At 45.1% G+C, this 17,967-nt stretch overlaps 1 protein-coding gene across 6 annotated transcripts in view; it reads left to right on the forward strand.

The window, feature by feature from the left end:
• SAMD11 (sterile alpha motif domain containing 11) overlaps window positions 1-17,967 on the forward strand; it is a 136,280-nt gene that overhangs the window by 27,876 nt on the left and 90,437 nt on the right. For all 6 annotated transcript variants that reach the window (XM_042478286.1, XM_042478283.1, XM_042478281.1 and 3 more), the window contains exon 3: window positions 13,703-13,881. In XM_042478286.1, coding sequence (XP_042334220.1) covers window positions 13,703-13,881 — 179 coding nt within the window. The remainder of the gene's footprint in view (window positions 1-13,702; window positions 13,882-17,967) is intronic.

Raw genomic sequence — 17,967 nt, forward strand, 5'->3', positions numbered from 1 at the left:
GCTCCCCTTGAGTTGCAAACCAAGGTGCAGCATCTCAAGGGGAAAGCAGTGCAGAGAAGGCAAAAAACCTGTTTCTCCTCTGGGCCAATTTGGGATCAACAGGGGAAAATTCCTTCTCGGCTCCAATTCAGGCAACCAGCTCAGCCTGCACTGCCAACTCAAAGGGCAGGTGAGACATAGTCCCTCAACAAGGCCTGACCAGGATCCAAAGGGACCCCCTTGTCAGGTCTACCTGCCTCAGGTGTATCAGACCATCAGTTTCTGGGTTGTACCACTTGTTTTATAATCAGAGTTATAGTCTAGAATTGCTTAGAGCAATTTTTTCCTCTCTCCTGTGGAGACAATCCTGTATTATAAAGTGGTACAGCCCAAACACAGATGGCACTGAGTACCTCCTAGCACTGGGCCTATTATGCCAACCAGGATGGTTGGCATCGCTGTTGTCTTCTCCACCAGTCTTTACGGCGAACCTGTAAGGGGGAAAAAGAGGAAGAGATGCATTATGCACAGAGCGCAAAGGACGAAAGAGGGGACAAGGTAAAACAGTCAGAAGCCACCACAAGACATCTCACATGGACACACATACGCAAACGTACAAGAGAATGGCACAATCAAACAAGACACATGTAGGCAGAAGAGTGGGAATGACAATGCCACACAGAGGATGCCACACACAGCGACAAAAGGATGCCCACTTACCGAACTTTGTGTCCAGATTTCTCCTCCTTCCTTCTTCCCAATGTTTGGTGTCTCGTCCGGTCTTTGCGTTGCCTCCTATAACATTATAGGAGGATAAGCGTTGGTATTGCTCAAAGCAACACATTTCTCTAGTCGCCTCTCAAGAGCCTTGCCCTTTGAGAAGCCAAAGCAAACTGAGCTTGAGCTGTGAAGTCGAAGGCTGAGCTTGGTTCTTGCTCTGCAGGCTTTTAAATACATGAGGTTGCACTATGAGAGAAGACCTGAAAGGGATTGAAGGGTGTGGGAAGAAGACTCTTTCAGGTCTTCTTCAACACGCCTTTCTGACTCCCTTTGCCAACAGAAGGCCATCAGTTGCACAGAAGATTCTAGATTGTTGAAAGCCATCAGCTTCCCACTTTCAACTGCCTCAACAACTCACAATGGCCTCCTCTCCCCGTGTCATAATGCAACCTCATGTGTTTAAAAGCCTGCAGAGCTAGAGCCAAGCTCAGCCTTTGACTTCACAGCCACGGCTCAGCTGCCTTTGGCTTCTCAAAGGGCAAGGCTCTTGAGAGACGACTAGAAAAATGCGCTGAGCAATACCGATTCCTACCCTTCTATAATGCACCTTGGTTTGCAACTCAAGAGGAGCTCAAAGGGGGTCTCTGGGGGGCTCCTCCTTAGAAGGGTCCAGCCCAGGGAGACTCAGAAGTTAGAGCAGGTCCTAGTTGATGACAGATCAATAAATTCCTGTTGTTGAAATGTATATATTTTTGTCGTGTCTTCTTTGGTTGCCTTGTCATCTGTCTTCCTTGGTTCTGAAGTCCCTTTCCCAGTCTGTTCTTAAGACTCCACTCTTAGATTAGTAGAGTCTCAAGCTGCGCTGAAATGAATGGATGCAGCCATGATTTTTAAGCTGCAAGCCTATGCATAACTTCTGAGAATCTGGAAGTAAATTCAATGGGTCAGGACTTGGCTGTTAAGCAAATATGGATTGAATGGGTCAGCTCTAGTTGGGACTAAGAATTGGATGGAGTCCGGTGTCTGCTTTTTTCTTGTAGGCTTTGCACTGCCAATGTGCTGGTCGTCCAGGCCCCTTTCTCCTCCACCACTCCATGCCTGAAGGCACACAACAACAAATAGAATTAAAAGAAGTTAAAAGCATGACCCTTAGAAAGAAAAACAGCAAATCTAGATAGTAGAGCACATTATCAAAGGCCTATTTTGCTGCCCAGTCAGTCCTCAAAGGCCAGCTGAAACAAACAATATAGTCTTGGCTTGCCTTTGGAAGGATAGCAAGGAGAGTATCATTGTAACCTGTTTAGAAAGGGAGCTTGAGAGCTCAGAGGCAGCCACTGTGAAGGTCCTATCTTGCGTTCCTATGAATCATATCTGCAAATTTGGTGAGACTGAAAAAATTGGTAGGACTCATGCAGATCTCAGGTTCCAGGTAGGCTTATGGGCTTATAGGTCAGCATTGACCTAAGCCTTTGGGCAACCCTAGGAATGCTGTAGTTGTTCTCAGGTTTTCCGCTCTCAGACAATACTGAGTTGGGATAAGAATCTGATTCAGTATGAGAGCCCATTCTCCCTCCATTGTCCACTGCAGAGCTTTTGCATGCAGCTGGTCTGAGAACAGGGATGGGAGCAAAGACATTTGCAGTGCCACCTCCTTCTGTTGCGATCCTTTGTTTCTACCTGTTGGCCTTGTGAGCTTCTGCGGAGTCAGCGTGGTGAAATCTGGGTCCCCCTCCCTGCTTCTTCCCGCCAGCCTTTCTGCCTCCTGACTTTCTCCTAGTCGTAGTCTGTGCAAATGTGTGAAGACATGTACGTCGCTAATGACTCCTAAATATAGCAGCTGTTCCACACACCTGTTAAGCTGTCAAATGGGCGGCCCAGCCTACCCAGTCTTGCTCTTTGTTCAGAGCTGGGTTTGTCCCTCCGCTGGCTGGCCAGATTCCCCAAGGAGGACAGGAACAAGCTTTGGAAAATGAACTCCAGGCCGAGAGGCAGAACGCTAATGAGCGCTGGCAATTTTCCCATAGCCTTTTGGGTAGCAGCCCCTCGGAGGATTGGCTGAGTTGAGAAGATTTCCTTTTGTTGCTTCACCTTTCCTCTTTTCTCCTTTACCTCTCGAGGGGAGATGCTTTGAAATACATCCTTAAATGCCTTTTGAAACTTCATCCCCGGTCATTCAGAACGGGATAATGAGCGAAGTGAAATTAATCATCGTATAACCATGGGATTTGAGACGCTGAAAGGATCTTAGAGGTCAACTAATCCAACCCCCACCCATGCGCAGTGCAATAATAAGTAGCTACAGCACAAAATACTTTATAGGGTGTGGTATATCCCTTCTCAGATTTTGCTCTTGAGAGTAAGAGGGGAGAAACTGTGCGTGTGTTTTTTACTTACATTGGCAGCATATATCCCACCACCCACAAACCCACCATAGTTATACATCTGTGAAGTAGGCTTGGCTGAAGTAGTGGTTGGCACATAATCACCTAGTGATCTCCTAACCCAGCACTCTGATACTGGGCTGGCCTTTACTTTCTTTCAATTTGATCTGCTTTACAGGGTTGTTGTGAAAATAGAATGGGGAAAGGAAGCTGTGTGCTCTCCAAACCGCCATGGAAGATGGGAAAAATATTCTTTTATTTAAAAGGAAAGGCAGTGAAAGAGAAAAGGTCTGTGCAATTTATAATGTACAAAGGCAACACCTAGAGGCAGTGGTGCCTTCACACACTACACTGTGTACTTTAAGGCACTGTCATACGCATAACAATGCCCCATGTGCAACTCCATTTATGCTTCAGTCAGCTGGATTCATACCATTATGCACCAAAAAACCCACTTCTCCATACATAGGCCAGCTTACGTCTGCATATGTTACTAACAGGATTCCACTCAGTGTTTTTAATGAGGATGTTTGTAGTAGTGGCACAGGCTGTGTGCCAGGACTAAATGTGGTGCTGTTGATTTGGGACATACCCTTTTCAGAAAGGAAAGAGTACCCTTCATTTTCATCTGCAGGTATAAGCCATGAAGGCTGGAACGCACACAGTCCAGATCCTACAGAGCCACATTGCCTGAGTTTCAGCAATGTTGCAGTTCCCCAGGGCCATAAAACATCACTCAAGCCACAATTTTGGGTATTAGGACCCACATTCGCCTGCTTCTGCAAATGATGTCCATGCCGTGTCATTTTTCTTCTCCTGTCTCATCAGCATTAGCCACAATGATGAAGAAGAAGACATTTTGCTCTGTCTCCAGCTTTCTTCCCCGCTATTCCCAGATGCCCCCACTAACCGACGCAATAAGCTCAGGTCTCCAAAAAATGCAGGAAAATCACTCTTTGTTACATGGCAAATAAAGCAAGCCTATAGGGAAAATAACCATAAATGTTCATTATTTGTACAGGAAAATCAATTGGTAGGGCAATTGACCAAACAAAGTAATGCAATTTGCTGGCAAATCTCTTTCTCTTTCCCCTCTTCCCCCCTCCGTCCGTATGGCAGACAAATCATCAGGCGAGTTGTGAATGGGAAGCACCGTTTGCTCAGGTCTCAAAAGTCTTAGGGGGCTTGGTTATAGGATTTGTATGTTTCTGGGAACAGAGAGGTTTTATGGAAAAGATCAGGAAGGAGTATGACTGAGTACTTAGGAGATCCAGATTCAAGTCCCCATTGAACCATGAGGATTCGCAGCATGATCTTGGAGTGTTTACATTTTGATAGCATAACCTTAACTCACATGTGAGGACAAAGTGGGGAGAAGGAGAGTCGTGGATGCTACCTTGAATTTTCTCCCTGGGCCATGTGGATAGTTGTTTCCCCATCCATTTTGTCTTCATAACAACCTTGTAAGGTAGGCAAGGATGAGAGATAGTGATCTGCACAAAACCACATAGTGAAGTTCAAGGCAGACAAGGATTTGGGGGCCCTGGTCTCCCTGGTCTCCCTGGTTCTAATCCAACACTTTAAGTGCTATACAACATCCGCTACTTGGATTCCTCCAGTCCAAAAGTTTAGAAGTACCCAACCCCAGCACAAACAACTAGCCCTGCAAGGTATACAGATTTGCTTAACTTAAGTATTTTTGGTTCCAGAGGCATAGCAGCCTGGTTTTTACATCCGCGAGTGCTTTCCAAAGACGCTTGTGTGCTGCAGATGGGGAAACGCTGGTGGACACATGGGTTGCCATGGCTTAGCTGGGGTCACATATGGAACTGGGAGTATTTTTCTCACTTTGGTCCTTTCCGTTCCCCTTCCTTCCAAGGGTGCAGGTGGTTAGGTTACTTTTGGCATCCCACCCCCAGCGTGACTGCAGAAGCCAATTCAGAAAGGGGGTTTCTCGACTTCCTTTCTGGAAGCGAGGTGATCTCTTGACCTCTCTGAATGATCTATCCTGTCACAAACAGCTGGCGATCAAAGATCCTAAAGATGCAAAGAATTTACAGTCTTTCTTTGTGTTCCATTTATTGCCACCTCCAGTAAATACTAGCAGATTATCTCTGGAGCCTCTGGCTTCTTTTTTCACCATCCTCCATCCTGCCTTCACCGAGCGTTGAGAAGGATTCAGCTGAAATGGCACCTAGAACCAAATAAGTAATTTAGCCCGAAGCCCAATCTGATGGGATAAAATTGTTCAGGGACTCCCTTGACATAGCTATTAAGGAAACTTTCTAGATCTCGACAAATTGCAATGCCTCCTCCTTGGATGAAAGGAGAGGACGTTACGCGGGACGTGGAGCAAGAAGGAACACAAGACACAGGCACCACAGCCAAGGTCAGAAGTACCGGCTGCTTCGGCTTTTCCATCCGTTGTGCGTTCGGAGATAATTCTTAGTGTTTTTTGGCTTCAAGAACAAGACTAGGAAGACGCTCGAGATTCACAGACAATTTGTTGCTGCTGTTGGTGTGGTTGCACATGCCTTCAAGTCCATTCAGGCCTATGGCCTCCCTAAGATGACTCTGTCCTGGATGACTCTTTCCTTGGCAAGATTTGTTCAGATGGGTTGGCCATCATCTCCCTCTGAGGCCAAGAGGTTGATTTGTTCCTATACTGGGAGGAAGGCGGGATATAAATAAACATAAACATAATAATAATGATAATAATAATAGTTCATGGTCAACTGAAGGGATTTCCATGGCTGAGTGAAGATTCAAATTCAGGTCCTCCAGACATCAAGACCAACACTCCAATCACACAACACTGGTTCCTGCGTTCAAAATAGACCCTGACTTATGGAGACCCTGCTGTTGTTGATGTATGCCTTCAAGTCGTTTCCGACTTATGGCAACCCTATCACAGGGTTTTTGTGGGACTGAGAATATGCGATTCATCCAAGGTTACCCAGTGGGTTTCTATGGCTGAGTGGGGAATTGAACCCTGATCTCCATGGTCCGACGCTCAAACCACAATGCTACGTTGGCTCTATGGAGATCATGTCCTAGGGTTTTCTTAGCAAGATCTGTTCAGAGGAGGCAAACCATTGCCTTCTTCTAAGGCCTAGAAAGTGCAACTTGTGCATGTGTGCTTGCCATGGTTGAGCAGAGATTTGAAACCTGATCTCCCAGAATCCTGACCCAACACTCAAACCACTGCACTGTGCTGGCTTTCCTTCACAGATGCTAATGCATCCATATATATATATATATATATATATATACACACACACACACACACACACACACATACACGGGGAGATTTTAATTTTAAAATGGGTCCGTTAATAGTTGCAACCAGAGCTGGTTAGGGCATAAAGTAGGGGTAAGAAACTAAAAATTGGTTGGTCGTCAGCCATGTCTTGCTCCTGACTGCATGGAAAGGACGAGTGAAGTGTTCCAAGCTGGCGCTATTTGGCTTGTATTCCTCCCCAAAGAAGAGAAATGGAAATATATTAGCAGCATCTTCCTGTTTCGCCATTTAGTAAATCTCCCCCAGCGAACTTGAGTTGAAGAGTTGGTTTGGTCCATTGACTTGTTAAGTAACGGGTTGAACCGTTCAGCTTTGAAATGCCACTTAGAATGGCTAAAAAATGATTATAGTTAAGTTAATGCAATGAAAAGAAACATTGCAATAATGGTGTGTGGGTTTCAGCGATTAGAATAATGGCTCCTAAATTGGTTGCTCAAATATTTTAACACACTGGGGTTAGGAATTTATTTTGAATGTATTATTTCCAAACACCGGGAAGGGAATCCCTGCAGATAATGGGGATTCCCTTTGGGGGCGGGGCTTGGAGGAGTGGGAGGAGCATCCAGAAAGCAGGGTTTTGAGTTTTCCAGTGCTGGAGCATCCAGAAGAGGAGGATCCCAGAGTCAGGTCTCTTCCAAGGAAGGAGGCTGGTGTTCCTTTATATTGGCTTGCTCAGGCAGGTTTTTGCCCCTAAGAGCAAGGGAAACCTCCCAACAGATGTTCTGCCAAAATAACTGCCATGTGGAATTTCCCAATGGTGGAATTTATCATTATCCCGAGGCAGCAGTTAATGCAGTGAAGCGTTAGGCTAAACTAAGGGAGGCGTATGGAAGAACCAAGCTGGCTTCGTTCCTGAGCAGACTGTGCCTCTTTGCTTTCAGCCGCAAGCTTACAGAAGGCTCAGTCTGCTCACGAATGAAATCCTATGGATACCTGCTTAGGATTCAGCCCCATTGAATGTAGGGGAAGTTGCGTCTGAATAACTGTAGTTGTGGCATATGCTTGAAGATTGCTGATGGGGGAGGACATTATGTTGGAGTATAAAATTCCCTTTATTTGGGATATATGTGTGCCGAGTGCTTAAAGAACAAACCGAAATTAAAAATGTTGTGTGCAGGCCTGTAACACTGCTCAGGAAGTCCCATTAAGTTCAGTGGGACAGCCTTCTGCAAACCTCTGCCCTTCAGATGGCAAAGAGTGGCAAAGCTGATGCAATCCTTAAGCACATAACATAATAATTTGTTGGTCTTACTGATTTCTGGGATTGTCCCTTACTTTCAAAACCTACCCTGCATCTGTAAGGGCCAGTTTAGAAATGGCTTTGGGGAAAAAGCAAAAGGTGCGAAGACACTGAATTCTCCACCGCCCAGTTTTAAATCAGATTTGACAAGCGTCTTATGCAGGTTGCAAAGTGAATCGGACTCGTCTGCCACCTTTGTAGGTTTCAAAAGGAATCTTGGCCAATGACTGCAAGCAGCACCAGTGTTCAGCTTTTTAGGGCTTTGTTGAGTAGAAACCTTTCTTGACCCCATTCTCTGCCGATGTCTCAGCGCTGCTTTGAAACGCCAACTTCCGGGCATGGCTTCCTGTTGTGCGGAAAAAGAGATCTCTGGGTCCTGACACGGCCTCTTCACGTTTCCCTCTTTGGAAGTAGGTCTCCGCTGGCAGCGTTTTCTGAAAGAGTTCTTTTAAAAAGGGTTTTGCCAACAGCTTTCTCCTCAGACTTACTACAGAACAGAAGAGAGAGGAAACCAGGAGCAATAACCATGAACAAAAGGGTGGCCTTACAGCTCAACTAGACATTACAGTTAGTGTGTGACTGTTGCAGAAAATGACAGAATCTTGGCTGAGGTGGGCATTGTGCAACCGTCCAGATCTTATGGTATAGTAGTTTGAGTGTTAGACTGAAGACCAGGGTTCGATTCCCTTCTCTGCCATGAAACCCACTGGGCCACTTTGGGCAAGTCACACTCCCTCTTATAACCTGAAGTTGCAAGGAGATACACAATGTTATTGTTGTGTGCCTTTCAAGTCCTTTCTAACAACGGTTTGGGAACAGAACGAAATGGGACCTAGGCAGACTTTTCAGTAACAGGATTCTTCTTAGAGTTTTATATATGCAGAAGGCCCCAGGTTCAATTCCCAGCATCTTCAACTAGAAGGAATGGAGAGGAGGTGCTGGGAAGCACCCTTCTTTCTGCCCCTGGGTTGCCCATGCCAATGATAGAAGGCAGTAGTGAGCTATATGGGCAACTAGCCTGACCTGGCATAAAGCCACTTCATTTTGGCAACCCTAATCACACAACATGCCTTGCATGCTCCTTGCACTTACTTGCTGCCTTCAGAAGTAAATTCCACCTCCATTTAAAAAACAAAGTGCCACAGTCGGTCCTTTCAGCTTTTGTGCACGGAATGGCAAGGGGCGCCAATGCATTCCTTGCTCCAGGTAGCAAATATTTTGGGCTGGCCCACTGCCCCCATTTCTTTATGCTCTCTAAGACCTACAGCCATATAGGGCAGCCGCCGACAAATGTGGCTCCCGCCTGCATGAGCGATGAATTGCATTAGCAACTGGGTGAGGAACTAGGCCGCTTTTGACAGGTGACGAGGGGAAGGCGCTCAGCGCAAAGCCTGTTGAGAGAGCCAAGCCGGCTGTTCTTTTATTCATCTGCTCATTACTCACACGGTGGAGCCGGGGACGGGCGCAGGGCCTGAGAAGCTTGTTTTATTGTCGGCCCGCGTTTTAATAGCAAAGCTGGTTAAGCGCTGGGATGCAGCCCCAGCCGTGGATTTGCTATAGAAACAATCAGTGATGTTTGAAGCGCTGGCCTGGGATGTGTAATGAAGGCCTGTGGGAGAGATGGGGGCTTATTTTGGAACTTGGGGTGGCATTGCATTGGCAATCATGGTTTGCTTTAAAATGGAGTTGGGGGGGACGACAACAGAAGGAAAGTCGAGCAGGCAGCCCCCTTTTCTTTCTTGCTTCTCATCTGCGTGCGCATGTGCCTTCAAGTCACCTGTCGATGTATGACAACAGTTCCCTAATTAAAAACCAGGGTCATTGTAAATCGGAAACAACTTTAAGGCATACAAAAAGCAACTCTGGAAAATGTTGAAACACCCCTGCAAAAGTCCGCACCTTTTTTTTGACAGCACCGGCTTGTGAACGTTGCTTTTTCCAGCCCCCTTCCACCCCTCATTTTGCTAATATTACCTTAGCGGAGGCCTCCACATCTCTGGGATCGATTAAACATTCACCAGGGACCTCCTGGAAAGGATTGTTTTTCTGGCAGCTGTACTACATCACAACCAGGGCGTTGATGTAGTTTGACCTTCCCTCCAAGTAGAGGGAAGGTTTCCTAAACCTCCCTTTCCTTTGTGCTTATGCTTTCCAACCTTCTGTCTTCATCTGCAAATCCCATCTGGATTTTTTCCTTATTCCGCTGGAAAAAAAAAAGTCCATTCTTAGTTTTTGGCTACCCCACAATGTGACTTATGGGACCAAGGTTAGGTTGGGTGTGTGGAAGGCCATTTTGTTCCAGTGGTTTAGCTGACTTGCATTGGCTGTTTCAAGTGAGAGTCTTGTCTCCTTTCACTCTTGGATTACTTCTTCTTGGGATGCTTCATAGAATCATAGAATCATAGAGTTGGAAGAGACTGCCATGCAAGAAATCCAAATCAAAGCATCAGTACAGCTCAAGATGTGGGATTTTTTTAAAAAGAAAATGACTTATTATGAGAGTGAGAGCAAAACTTTTCAATTTTAACATCTTCCCTCTCTGCTGATCTCATTTTTTGTAGTCCGCTTTCTTGGAGCTAAATATTAACTTATTAAGGCCCTGTACAGACAGGCCAAAATAAAGCTTCTTCGGGTCACTTTGGAGGTATGCTGTTTAAATTATGTTTAAATTATTGCATGCATCCTAAGAGGCCAGAAGCCGCACCAAAGCCATGTTCCAGTCCTTAGGACTGGAGCATGGCTTTGCCACGGCTTCCATACTCTTAGGACACACGCATCATTTAAACAGCATACCTCCAAAGTGACCCGAAGCAGCTTTATTTTGGCCTGTCTATATGGGGCTTTATTTACTTTTCTTTCTCTGAAGATCCCAAATGGAGGATAGTGGAGAGGCTGCTTGGCTTTGTTTAGCTTCCTCGAATCCAGACCAGACCATGTTCTCAAACTTCAGATCCCTGTGGTACTGGAACCTGAAGGGTACTAATAGAAAAAGATGCACTTTTTTCTAGCAAGGCCAGTAGGTCAGGCTGTAAGCATTTCTGCCAGTTTGATAGTTCCATACTACTTCTCAATAATAGGATTTGATTTAGTTAAACACTACTATTTGCTTTCATACCAGAAGTGGGCACTGGGGCATAACAGTTCACCAGGGGTGGAGAATGTGTGGCCCTCCAGATGTTGTTAGACTTTAATTCCCATCAGTCCTCATCCAGTCTATGTTGTCTGGAACTGCTGGGAATTGTGCTCCATCGGTGTCTGGAGGAATATTCCAGGTTCCAGATAGGGCACAAGAGCCTAGTATGTTAAGGCATTTTAGGGCAGGTTGGCCCTGAGGATGTATTGGGTTGAAGTGAGAGGGGTAGTGTCACATGAGCCTGCTCCAAGCATGTGCAGCAGCAAGGGAGAAATACCTTCGTATGGCTGAGGGTGGTGCAGTTGGAAGGATTGGAAGCCAGATCAGAGATGTGGAAGGAGCACGTCCATGGGGGTCTTTGGAGGTAAAGACAAGAAGCTCATGCTAGATGCAGGAGCATGCAGGAACCCCTTGTAAGGATTTAATATGGCTTAGATTTCAGAAACAGTTGCCTCACAAATTCCATATGCTGCTGTACTCATAAAACCTCATCCTTCTGTTCTGTTCTCTTCACCTAAGTGCAACCTGTTGGTTTTATAGGAGTCTGTTTGTATTTACCCTCTTAGCTACTGATGGTAACTCTAGGAGGGCTATGCTTCATCGTTGGAGTAGCAGGCACACCACAGGAGTAGCTTTTATTCCCCACCCCATCCACGTACCATATGAGCAGTGCAGAGGGTATAGATAGGGAAAAAGTGCCTCTTGGCATACACTGCTACTACTTGATGCATCTATCTTTAAAGCAGCAGGTCTTCAACTTCATTTGAGCATTTAGAAATTGAGTTCAGGCCTCCAAAGGCAAGGGGCGGACAAAGTGACAGAAGAGTTTATCACATGAAGGAGCCTGGGATTTTATCCCATGAATACCCTGGAAAAAACACATAATTACATGTAACGATTTCACATGATGTCGCACAAAACCCGCCATTAAAGTGGTCAAAAAGAAACATTAATGTGCATCTTATTACTTTCGGGAATTCAGAGACAATGCATTTCTGACACCACTTTATTTGTGCAATTTACTTGCCATATCTGCTTCATTTGTGGGATGCTTTAAATGTGCTTTAATATCTCTTTAGAGTCAAAAATCAACCTCAGAGTGATGAACTCCTTAGGGAATGCAAATGCAAGAAGAAGAGTTCTCGGTTCTCACTGTCTGCAGTGCTAGAAATGTGAGGACTGAATGAAAAATTCATTTGGGATGGGCAGAATTCTTACTTGGAGGTCTGTGCCTTCATTCTGTTCCTCCCATAGCTGGACTCCTCTTATAAGTATGTGCTTCAGTCGTCCCGCTTGTAAGTTGGACAGGGCTGTTAAATGAAGTTTAGTTCCTTAACATGGATTTTTGAGTGCGCTTTTTAATTTTCTGTTCATGGGACTCTGAACAGCTTCCAAGTGGGCTGATGTTCTCCCGACTCCCTTGTTGCAGTGCCTCTGGTTCCCCGCTGCCTCCCTTCTCTCTCATTAGGCATTATGAGTCCCTGGGCAGCCACAGAGACTAGGTAACTGCTCTTGGGGACCATGATGGCTGTTAAATGGTTTTTATGGGCTTATCAGCATTGCCATCCTTCACTTCTGAAGTCAGACTGGAAGAAGTCCCACGGTTGTCATGGGTTGCCAAGTTGCATGCTGCTGACTCTTAATTGTTGCAGTAAATAGTGACTTCTCCAGAAGGTAGATCATTGAAAGATCTCACTTGGGATCATGAAACTCTGTGCTCCTTAGTAAAGCATCAGGATGATGGGATAGACACTTGCCACCAACTGAACTCTAATTCCTGGGAGTACCTTAAACCAGAAAGTGTGACTGTTGTTTTCTTAGGATAAAACTGCAAGTTGTGCAGCACAGGCAGGGCTTCCAAGGATTTGTTGAAGAATGCAGAAACTTGGGGCTGACAGAGCTGGAGGGCAAATGTGATACATAAGATCACTGGTCCTTCATGTCCAACAAAATTTTCCCCTTCTGCAACTTATCCTCTGCTGCAAAGAACCTTAGGCCCCATACAGACTGCCACAATAAAGCTGCTTTGGGTCACTTTGGAGGTATTTTGCTTAAATGATGCATGCATCCTAAGAGCCTGGAAGCTGTGCCAAAGCTGCACCACAGTCCTTAGGACTGGACCATGGCCTTGGCGCAGCTTCTGGACTCTTAGGATGCATGCATCATTTTAAGCAGCATACCTCCAAAGTGACCTGAAGCAGCTTTATTTTGGCCTGTCTGTATGGGGCCTTAGTCTCTCTGGATGAATCCACCAGCCCTGGCCTTAGTACATCTCTTGGGGTTTGCCGATGATGGTGATGGTGATTATATTTATTTGTACCCTGTCCTTTTCTCAGTTTTAGAATCAAGGTGGCTTATAGCAGGTTTAAAACATAGTAAAAATCCACCATATGAGAAGTTAAAAAGTGATTAAACCATTAAAAGTCATTAAACTCTGATCATACCTCCTTTGCTGTGACATCATGGCTTGGTGATTTACCAGCTTTTGTACAGGTCTCCTCCATCCATCCTGAAAAGCTGGAATACCTCTTTCCAGGCACAATTACTGGCTGAAAAGTTTAAGTTGAAAATGTTTTGGGGGTCTTGCTTCCTCCCCACTTTGCTTTGAGCCTCACCCAATATAGGAATGCACCGCTTCCCAAACTTCTATAAAATTGAATTCAGCCCTCCAGATGATAGCCATTCCCCACCCTTATTCTGCCTTTTGGACATATTTCTTCAAGTGAGTGTTAACTATATAGACGTCTAAATGGAGTGGACCCTACTATAGTTGGTTATTTCATCTACTTTTTTAAAATTAAAAATGTTGTTTTTTGGTGTTGTAGAATTTAAGAGACTGATCTTGACCGAGTCGCCTAATCAGTTTCCTCCTTTTTCTTCTTCTACCCCACTGACCTCCCTCCCCGCCCCGCCGTCTCCTTTGGCTCCCATTTCTTCCTCCTCTCCAGAATCGGGGTCGCTTGGCTGAGAAGAGGACCATCCCTTTGCCTCCCACCAGAACACCGAAGAAGGAGCTGCCCTCCATTTTCTCACACAGTGACGACAGCCAGGAGAGTGAGAAGCTCAACGGCCACCACACTGATGTCAAACAAGAGGAGGATTTGCATATTAGTATCATGAAAAGAAGGTACCTTCCGATTTCTATACTTGATAAATTCACCATATATGCTATGAGCTGCAGATTTGGAAACTGTATAAAGCCTCCAATTGGTTGGCTGCATTTAAAAGTAACTGGTTGGGCCTCTGTCTTGTCGTATTCCTGAACATTCACATGTACTGAAAGAACAGCTTACACCACAAAATTCCCCTTTATTCCATATTACAAAAAGAATTCAAAATGCACAAGCCATCAGAAAGGGTGCATGCTCACCATTGTTAGCATGAGAGATTGTAGGGTTAGTACCTTGATCCTGGTTCCATTTGGAGGAGAGAGAGAGCTCAGCAGATTGGAAGCCATGGTTGTAATATTTCCAGAGATGCTCATACAACAGAAATGGGGGCAAAGTGAGAGTCTTTCAGGACACCTTCTTTGTACCACATGCGGATCCCCTGAACACCCAATGCTTCAGACAGCAGTGGAGTTCATCCACTGCAACCCATGGCTCAATACAGGACTCATGTGTGGATGCTTTGTGAAAGCACACCTGCCCCCTTTTCTTATCTGGGGTGTGTTACTATGGGCCCATACAGACAGGCCAAAATAAAGCTGCTTTGGGTGACTTTAGAGGTATGCTGTTTAAATGATGCATACGTCCGAAGAGGCCAGAAGCCATGCCAAAGCCAGAATCCAGACCTAAGGACTGGAGTGCAGCTTTCGTGCAGCTTCTGGCCTCTTAAGATGTGTGTGTCATTTAAACAGCATACATCCAAAGTGACACAAAGCAGCTTTATTTTGGCCTGTCTTTATGGGCCCTACCTTACCCAAGTTCTTGATGGGTATGTCTTTCAAACACAGAGAGAGATATGCTATATAACATATATAATATCAGATATGGGGGCAGGATGGAAAGTCTGGGAATTCAATAGCTAAGATGCTGCAATGTCACACAATGCTCATTAGCATTCTCACTGGTGTGGGCAGGAGCAAAGAGCTAGTCTGTGCAGCTGGGAATCTATCCGGTGGCTTCCTGACTTTGGATTCCTCTGAGCCAACATGGTGCTTGTAAGATCTTGTAATTGTAAGGCAATAAAAATGTAATGTGCCTGTATCTCGTGGCCCTCCCCCTCCCCAGTGTGTGTCATTACAGCTATTTTTGATCATCATCACCATCATCATAGCGCTGCGCTCGCTAACGCACGAAGTTGCTTCCGGAGACGAGCCCTATAAAAACAAAGGAGTGGAAAGCAAAAGCGTGTAATTGCTTTCCTTGCTTTATGTCTGCCTTGCCTGAGAGTGGCTAAGCCATTTTCTTGGGAAGGGATAGGTTACAATGGCAGAGATTTCAGGAGAAGGGTGGCTAGGACTCTCTGCCTCCATCCCCCTAAAAACTAACCATTCAATTAAAGTATACAGTCAGTCCTCCTTATCCACATATTTTTTACCCACAGATTCAAGCATCCGCAGCTTGAAAGTATTATAAAAAAGTATAAATTCCAAATAGCAAACCTTAATTTTCTATTTTATATAAGCAACACCATTTTACTGTATTTAATGGGGTCTAAGCATCCATGGATTTTCTTATCCCCAGGGGATCCTGGAACCAAACCCTAGCAAATAATAAGGACCACTGTATGTCTGATATGACCTGGAGGTTCAAAAGTGGGGAATAATCTGCTTCTCTGCCAGGCCCACAGAAACTCCTGCATGCTAAGTAAAGGGCTGTGTGTGTGCATGCATGTGTGCCTTCAAGTCCAAATAATGGCGCATCCTTCCTCCTAATGGCACATTTAATCAAATACTGTTCTAATGCCTTGCTTAGACTTATGAAGGAGGGGAAATAGCTGAAGAAGTCTACTATCAACCTCTCAAAATTTCTCTCCATAAGCACCTTTTATATCCAATCTCTTGTTACCTATGAGGACTTCTTGCTTCCGAAAAGTGTGGTGTAGTGGTTTGAGCCTTGGACGATGGCTCTGGAGACCAGGGTTTGGTTTCCGATCGCCCCCAAAACCTACTAGATGACCTTGGGCAAGTCATAAGCTCTCAGCCTCAGGGGATGGCAATGGCAAACCTCCTCTGTACAAATGTTGCCACGAAAATGCCATGATAGGTTCACTTTAGGGGTTGCCATGAGTCAGAAATGACTTGAAGGTGCACAACACATACACACATGTTATTAAAAGAAGCCATAGCTCAGTGGAGAGACCATGCTTGAGACATCTTCATTGTTTCTTGAACAATGATGCAAATCTGATCATTAATATCTATTAATTTAACACACAACAGAGCAATGCACAAGGAGGGTATGGTAACAGGTCCTACTCTCTCCTCATGACAAAGTAGAGGGGTCCTGCCATCCTTCTTTCCGATCTTGTCTCCTGGCTTGCTTGTCTCATCTCCACGCATGTGAGCACACACTTATTCAGCCCATGTCTTTGTACATTAAGTAACTGTAATGTACTGACAAGCAAAAACTGGAAGCTCAGAACTTAAAGCAAGAACTGGTAATTACTTGTTGAATACCGAGCTGACTAGAGATATTTTCATGAGACCTAAAATGAATGCCCATGTTTGCTTGCAGGCACCTCCGTGTGTATGAGTGTGATGGAGCCACTCATTGGTTTTTATGAGACTGTAACTATAGGTTTAGCCAGTGCGTGTGTGATGTATATGTGCCTCCAAGTCACTTGTTGACTTATGGTGGTGCCATGACTTTCTTAGGGTTTTCCTAGGCAAGGAAGTGGTTTTGCCAGGCCCTTCCTCTGAAATCTAGCATACAGAACCTGGTATTCATTGGTGGTCTCCCAGCCATGTACTCACCAAAGTGGACGCTGCTTAGTTTCCAATATCAGACAGGAACTGATGCCTTTAGGGTTTTTAGGACATTAGGCCTAGACCCAGTTGTCTAGTTGTTAGTCCCAACTAGAGTTGGCCCATTGGAACAGAATAAATGAAAACCATGTCATTATTGACTTTCATATTAATTCAGTGGTTCTACACCAGTTTCTGGTTTCTAAATATGGTTGTGAAAGCTGGATGGCGAAAAGGGCTGTCAGGAAGAACATTAATTCACTTGAAATATGGTGCTGGTGGATAATTTTATGGATACCAAAAAGACTTGGGCATATTATGAGACAATATGACGCATTAGAAAAGGTGACGATGCTCCATAAAGTGGAAGGCAGTAAGATAAAAGGAGAAGAGGCTGTTAATAAGAGCATGCCTTGAAGGTCTCTCTTTCATAGAACTGGCATAAGTCAAAGCCAACTTGACCACAGTTAACACCAGTTGCAACTAACAATTGGATGTAGGCATTAGTAAAATAATTTGGTGTCCACAATAGTTTTCCCCTACTGGCGTTTGGATTAAAGAGCACATAGCTGTGTCCTACTTGAGCTCACTCAAAATAGATGGAGCTGTCTTCGTTTTCTATCTTTGGCTGCACCCACTCATTGCGGAATATGCATTTAGATGAATCTACAATACTTCTGCTTAGTTCACCTCATAAGAATAGAATATACAGAGATACACAAACGTGTTTTAGGAAACAGACACCAAATTAATGGCTCTTGGCAAAGGCTGTCCATGTGTTCCTAGTTTAACCAGTCAATTGGCATAAGTCAAGTGGCTTTGGAAAGATGGCTATGTCTCACTGGTAGCCTTCCAAGGTGCTGGGAGCTGTACAGAACAGAAGTGAAATCTTTATAGCCCACTGTATTCTGAGAAGACAGGAAGGGGAGGCTTGGGACCCTTTTGTGAGAGGTGTGGAAAGATTGATGGATGGGGTTAAGGGAGGGTTGATGTACATTTTTAGATGTTTGAGAATTCCCCTATTTTTGCCACTGGGTTTTGACTGGTGCGTGGAGTATCTCTGCAGTTTAGTGAAAGGGATGCAGGCTGCCTTCCTCCTTCATTCAAATTCCCTGCATCTCTCTCGCACACGCACACTCCAGCCCCCATTTCCTTTCCACTTTGCCTCCAGCGAACCGGGTCACTGCGCTGCTCTTCCCAAGGCTTCCATCTTCTAATAGCAAAATTGCCAGTCTTGGTGAAGGCTTTAATGGTTCGTGGCTGTCAGTCTGTCAGATGCATCCCAGAGCTCTTAAGTGGAAA

Source organism: Sceloporus undulatus, chromosome 7 (assembly GCF_019175285.1).
Source record: "Sceloporus undulatus isolate JIND9_A2432 ecotype Alabama chromosome 7, SceUnd_v1.1, whole genome shotgun sequence".
NCBI lineage: Eukaryota > Metazoa > Chordata > Lepidosauria > Squamata > Phrynosomatidae > Sceloporus > Sceloporus undulatus.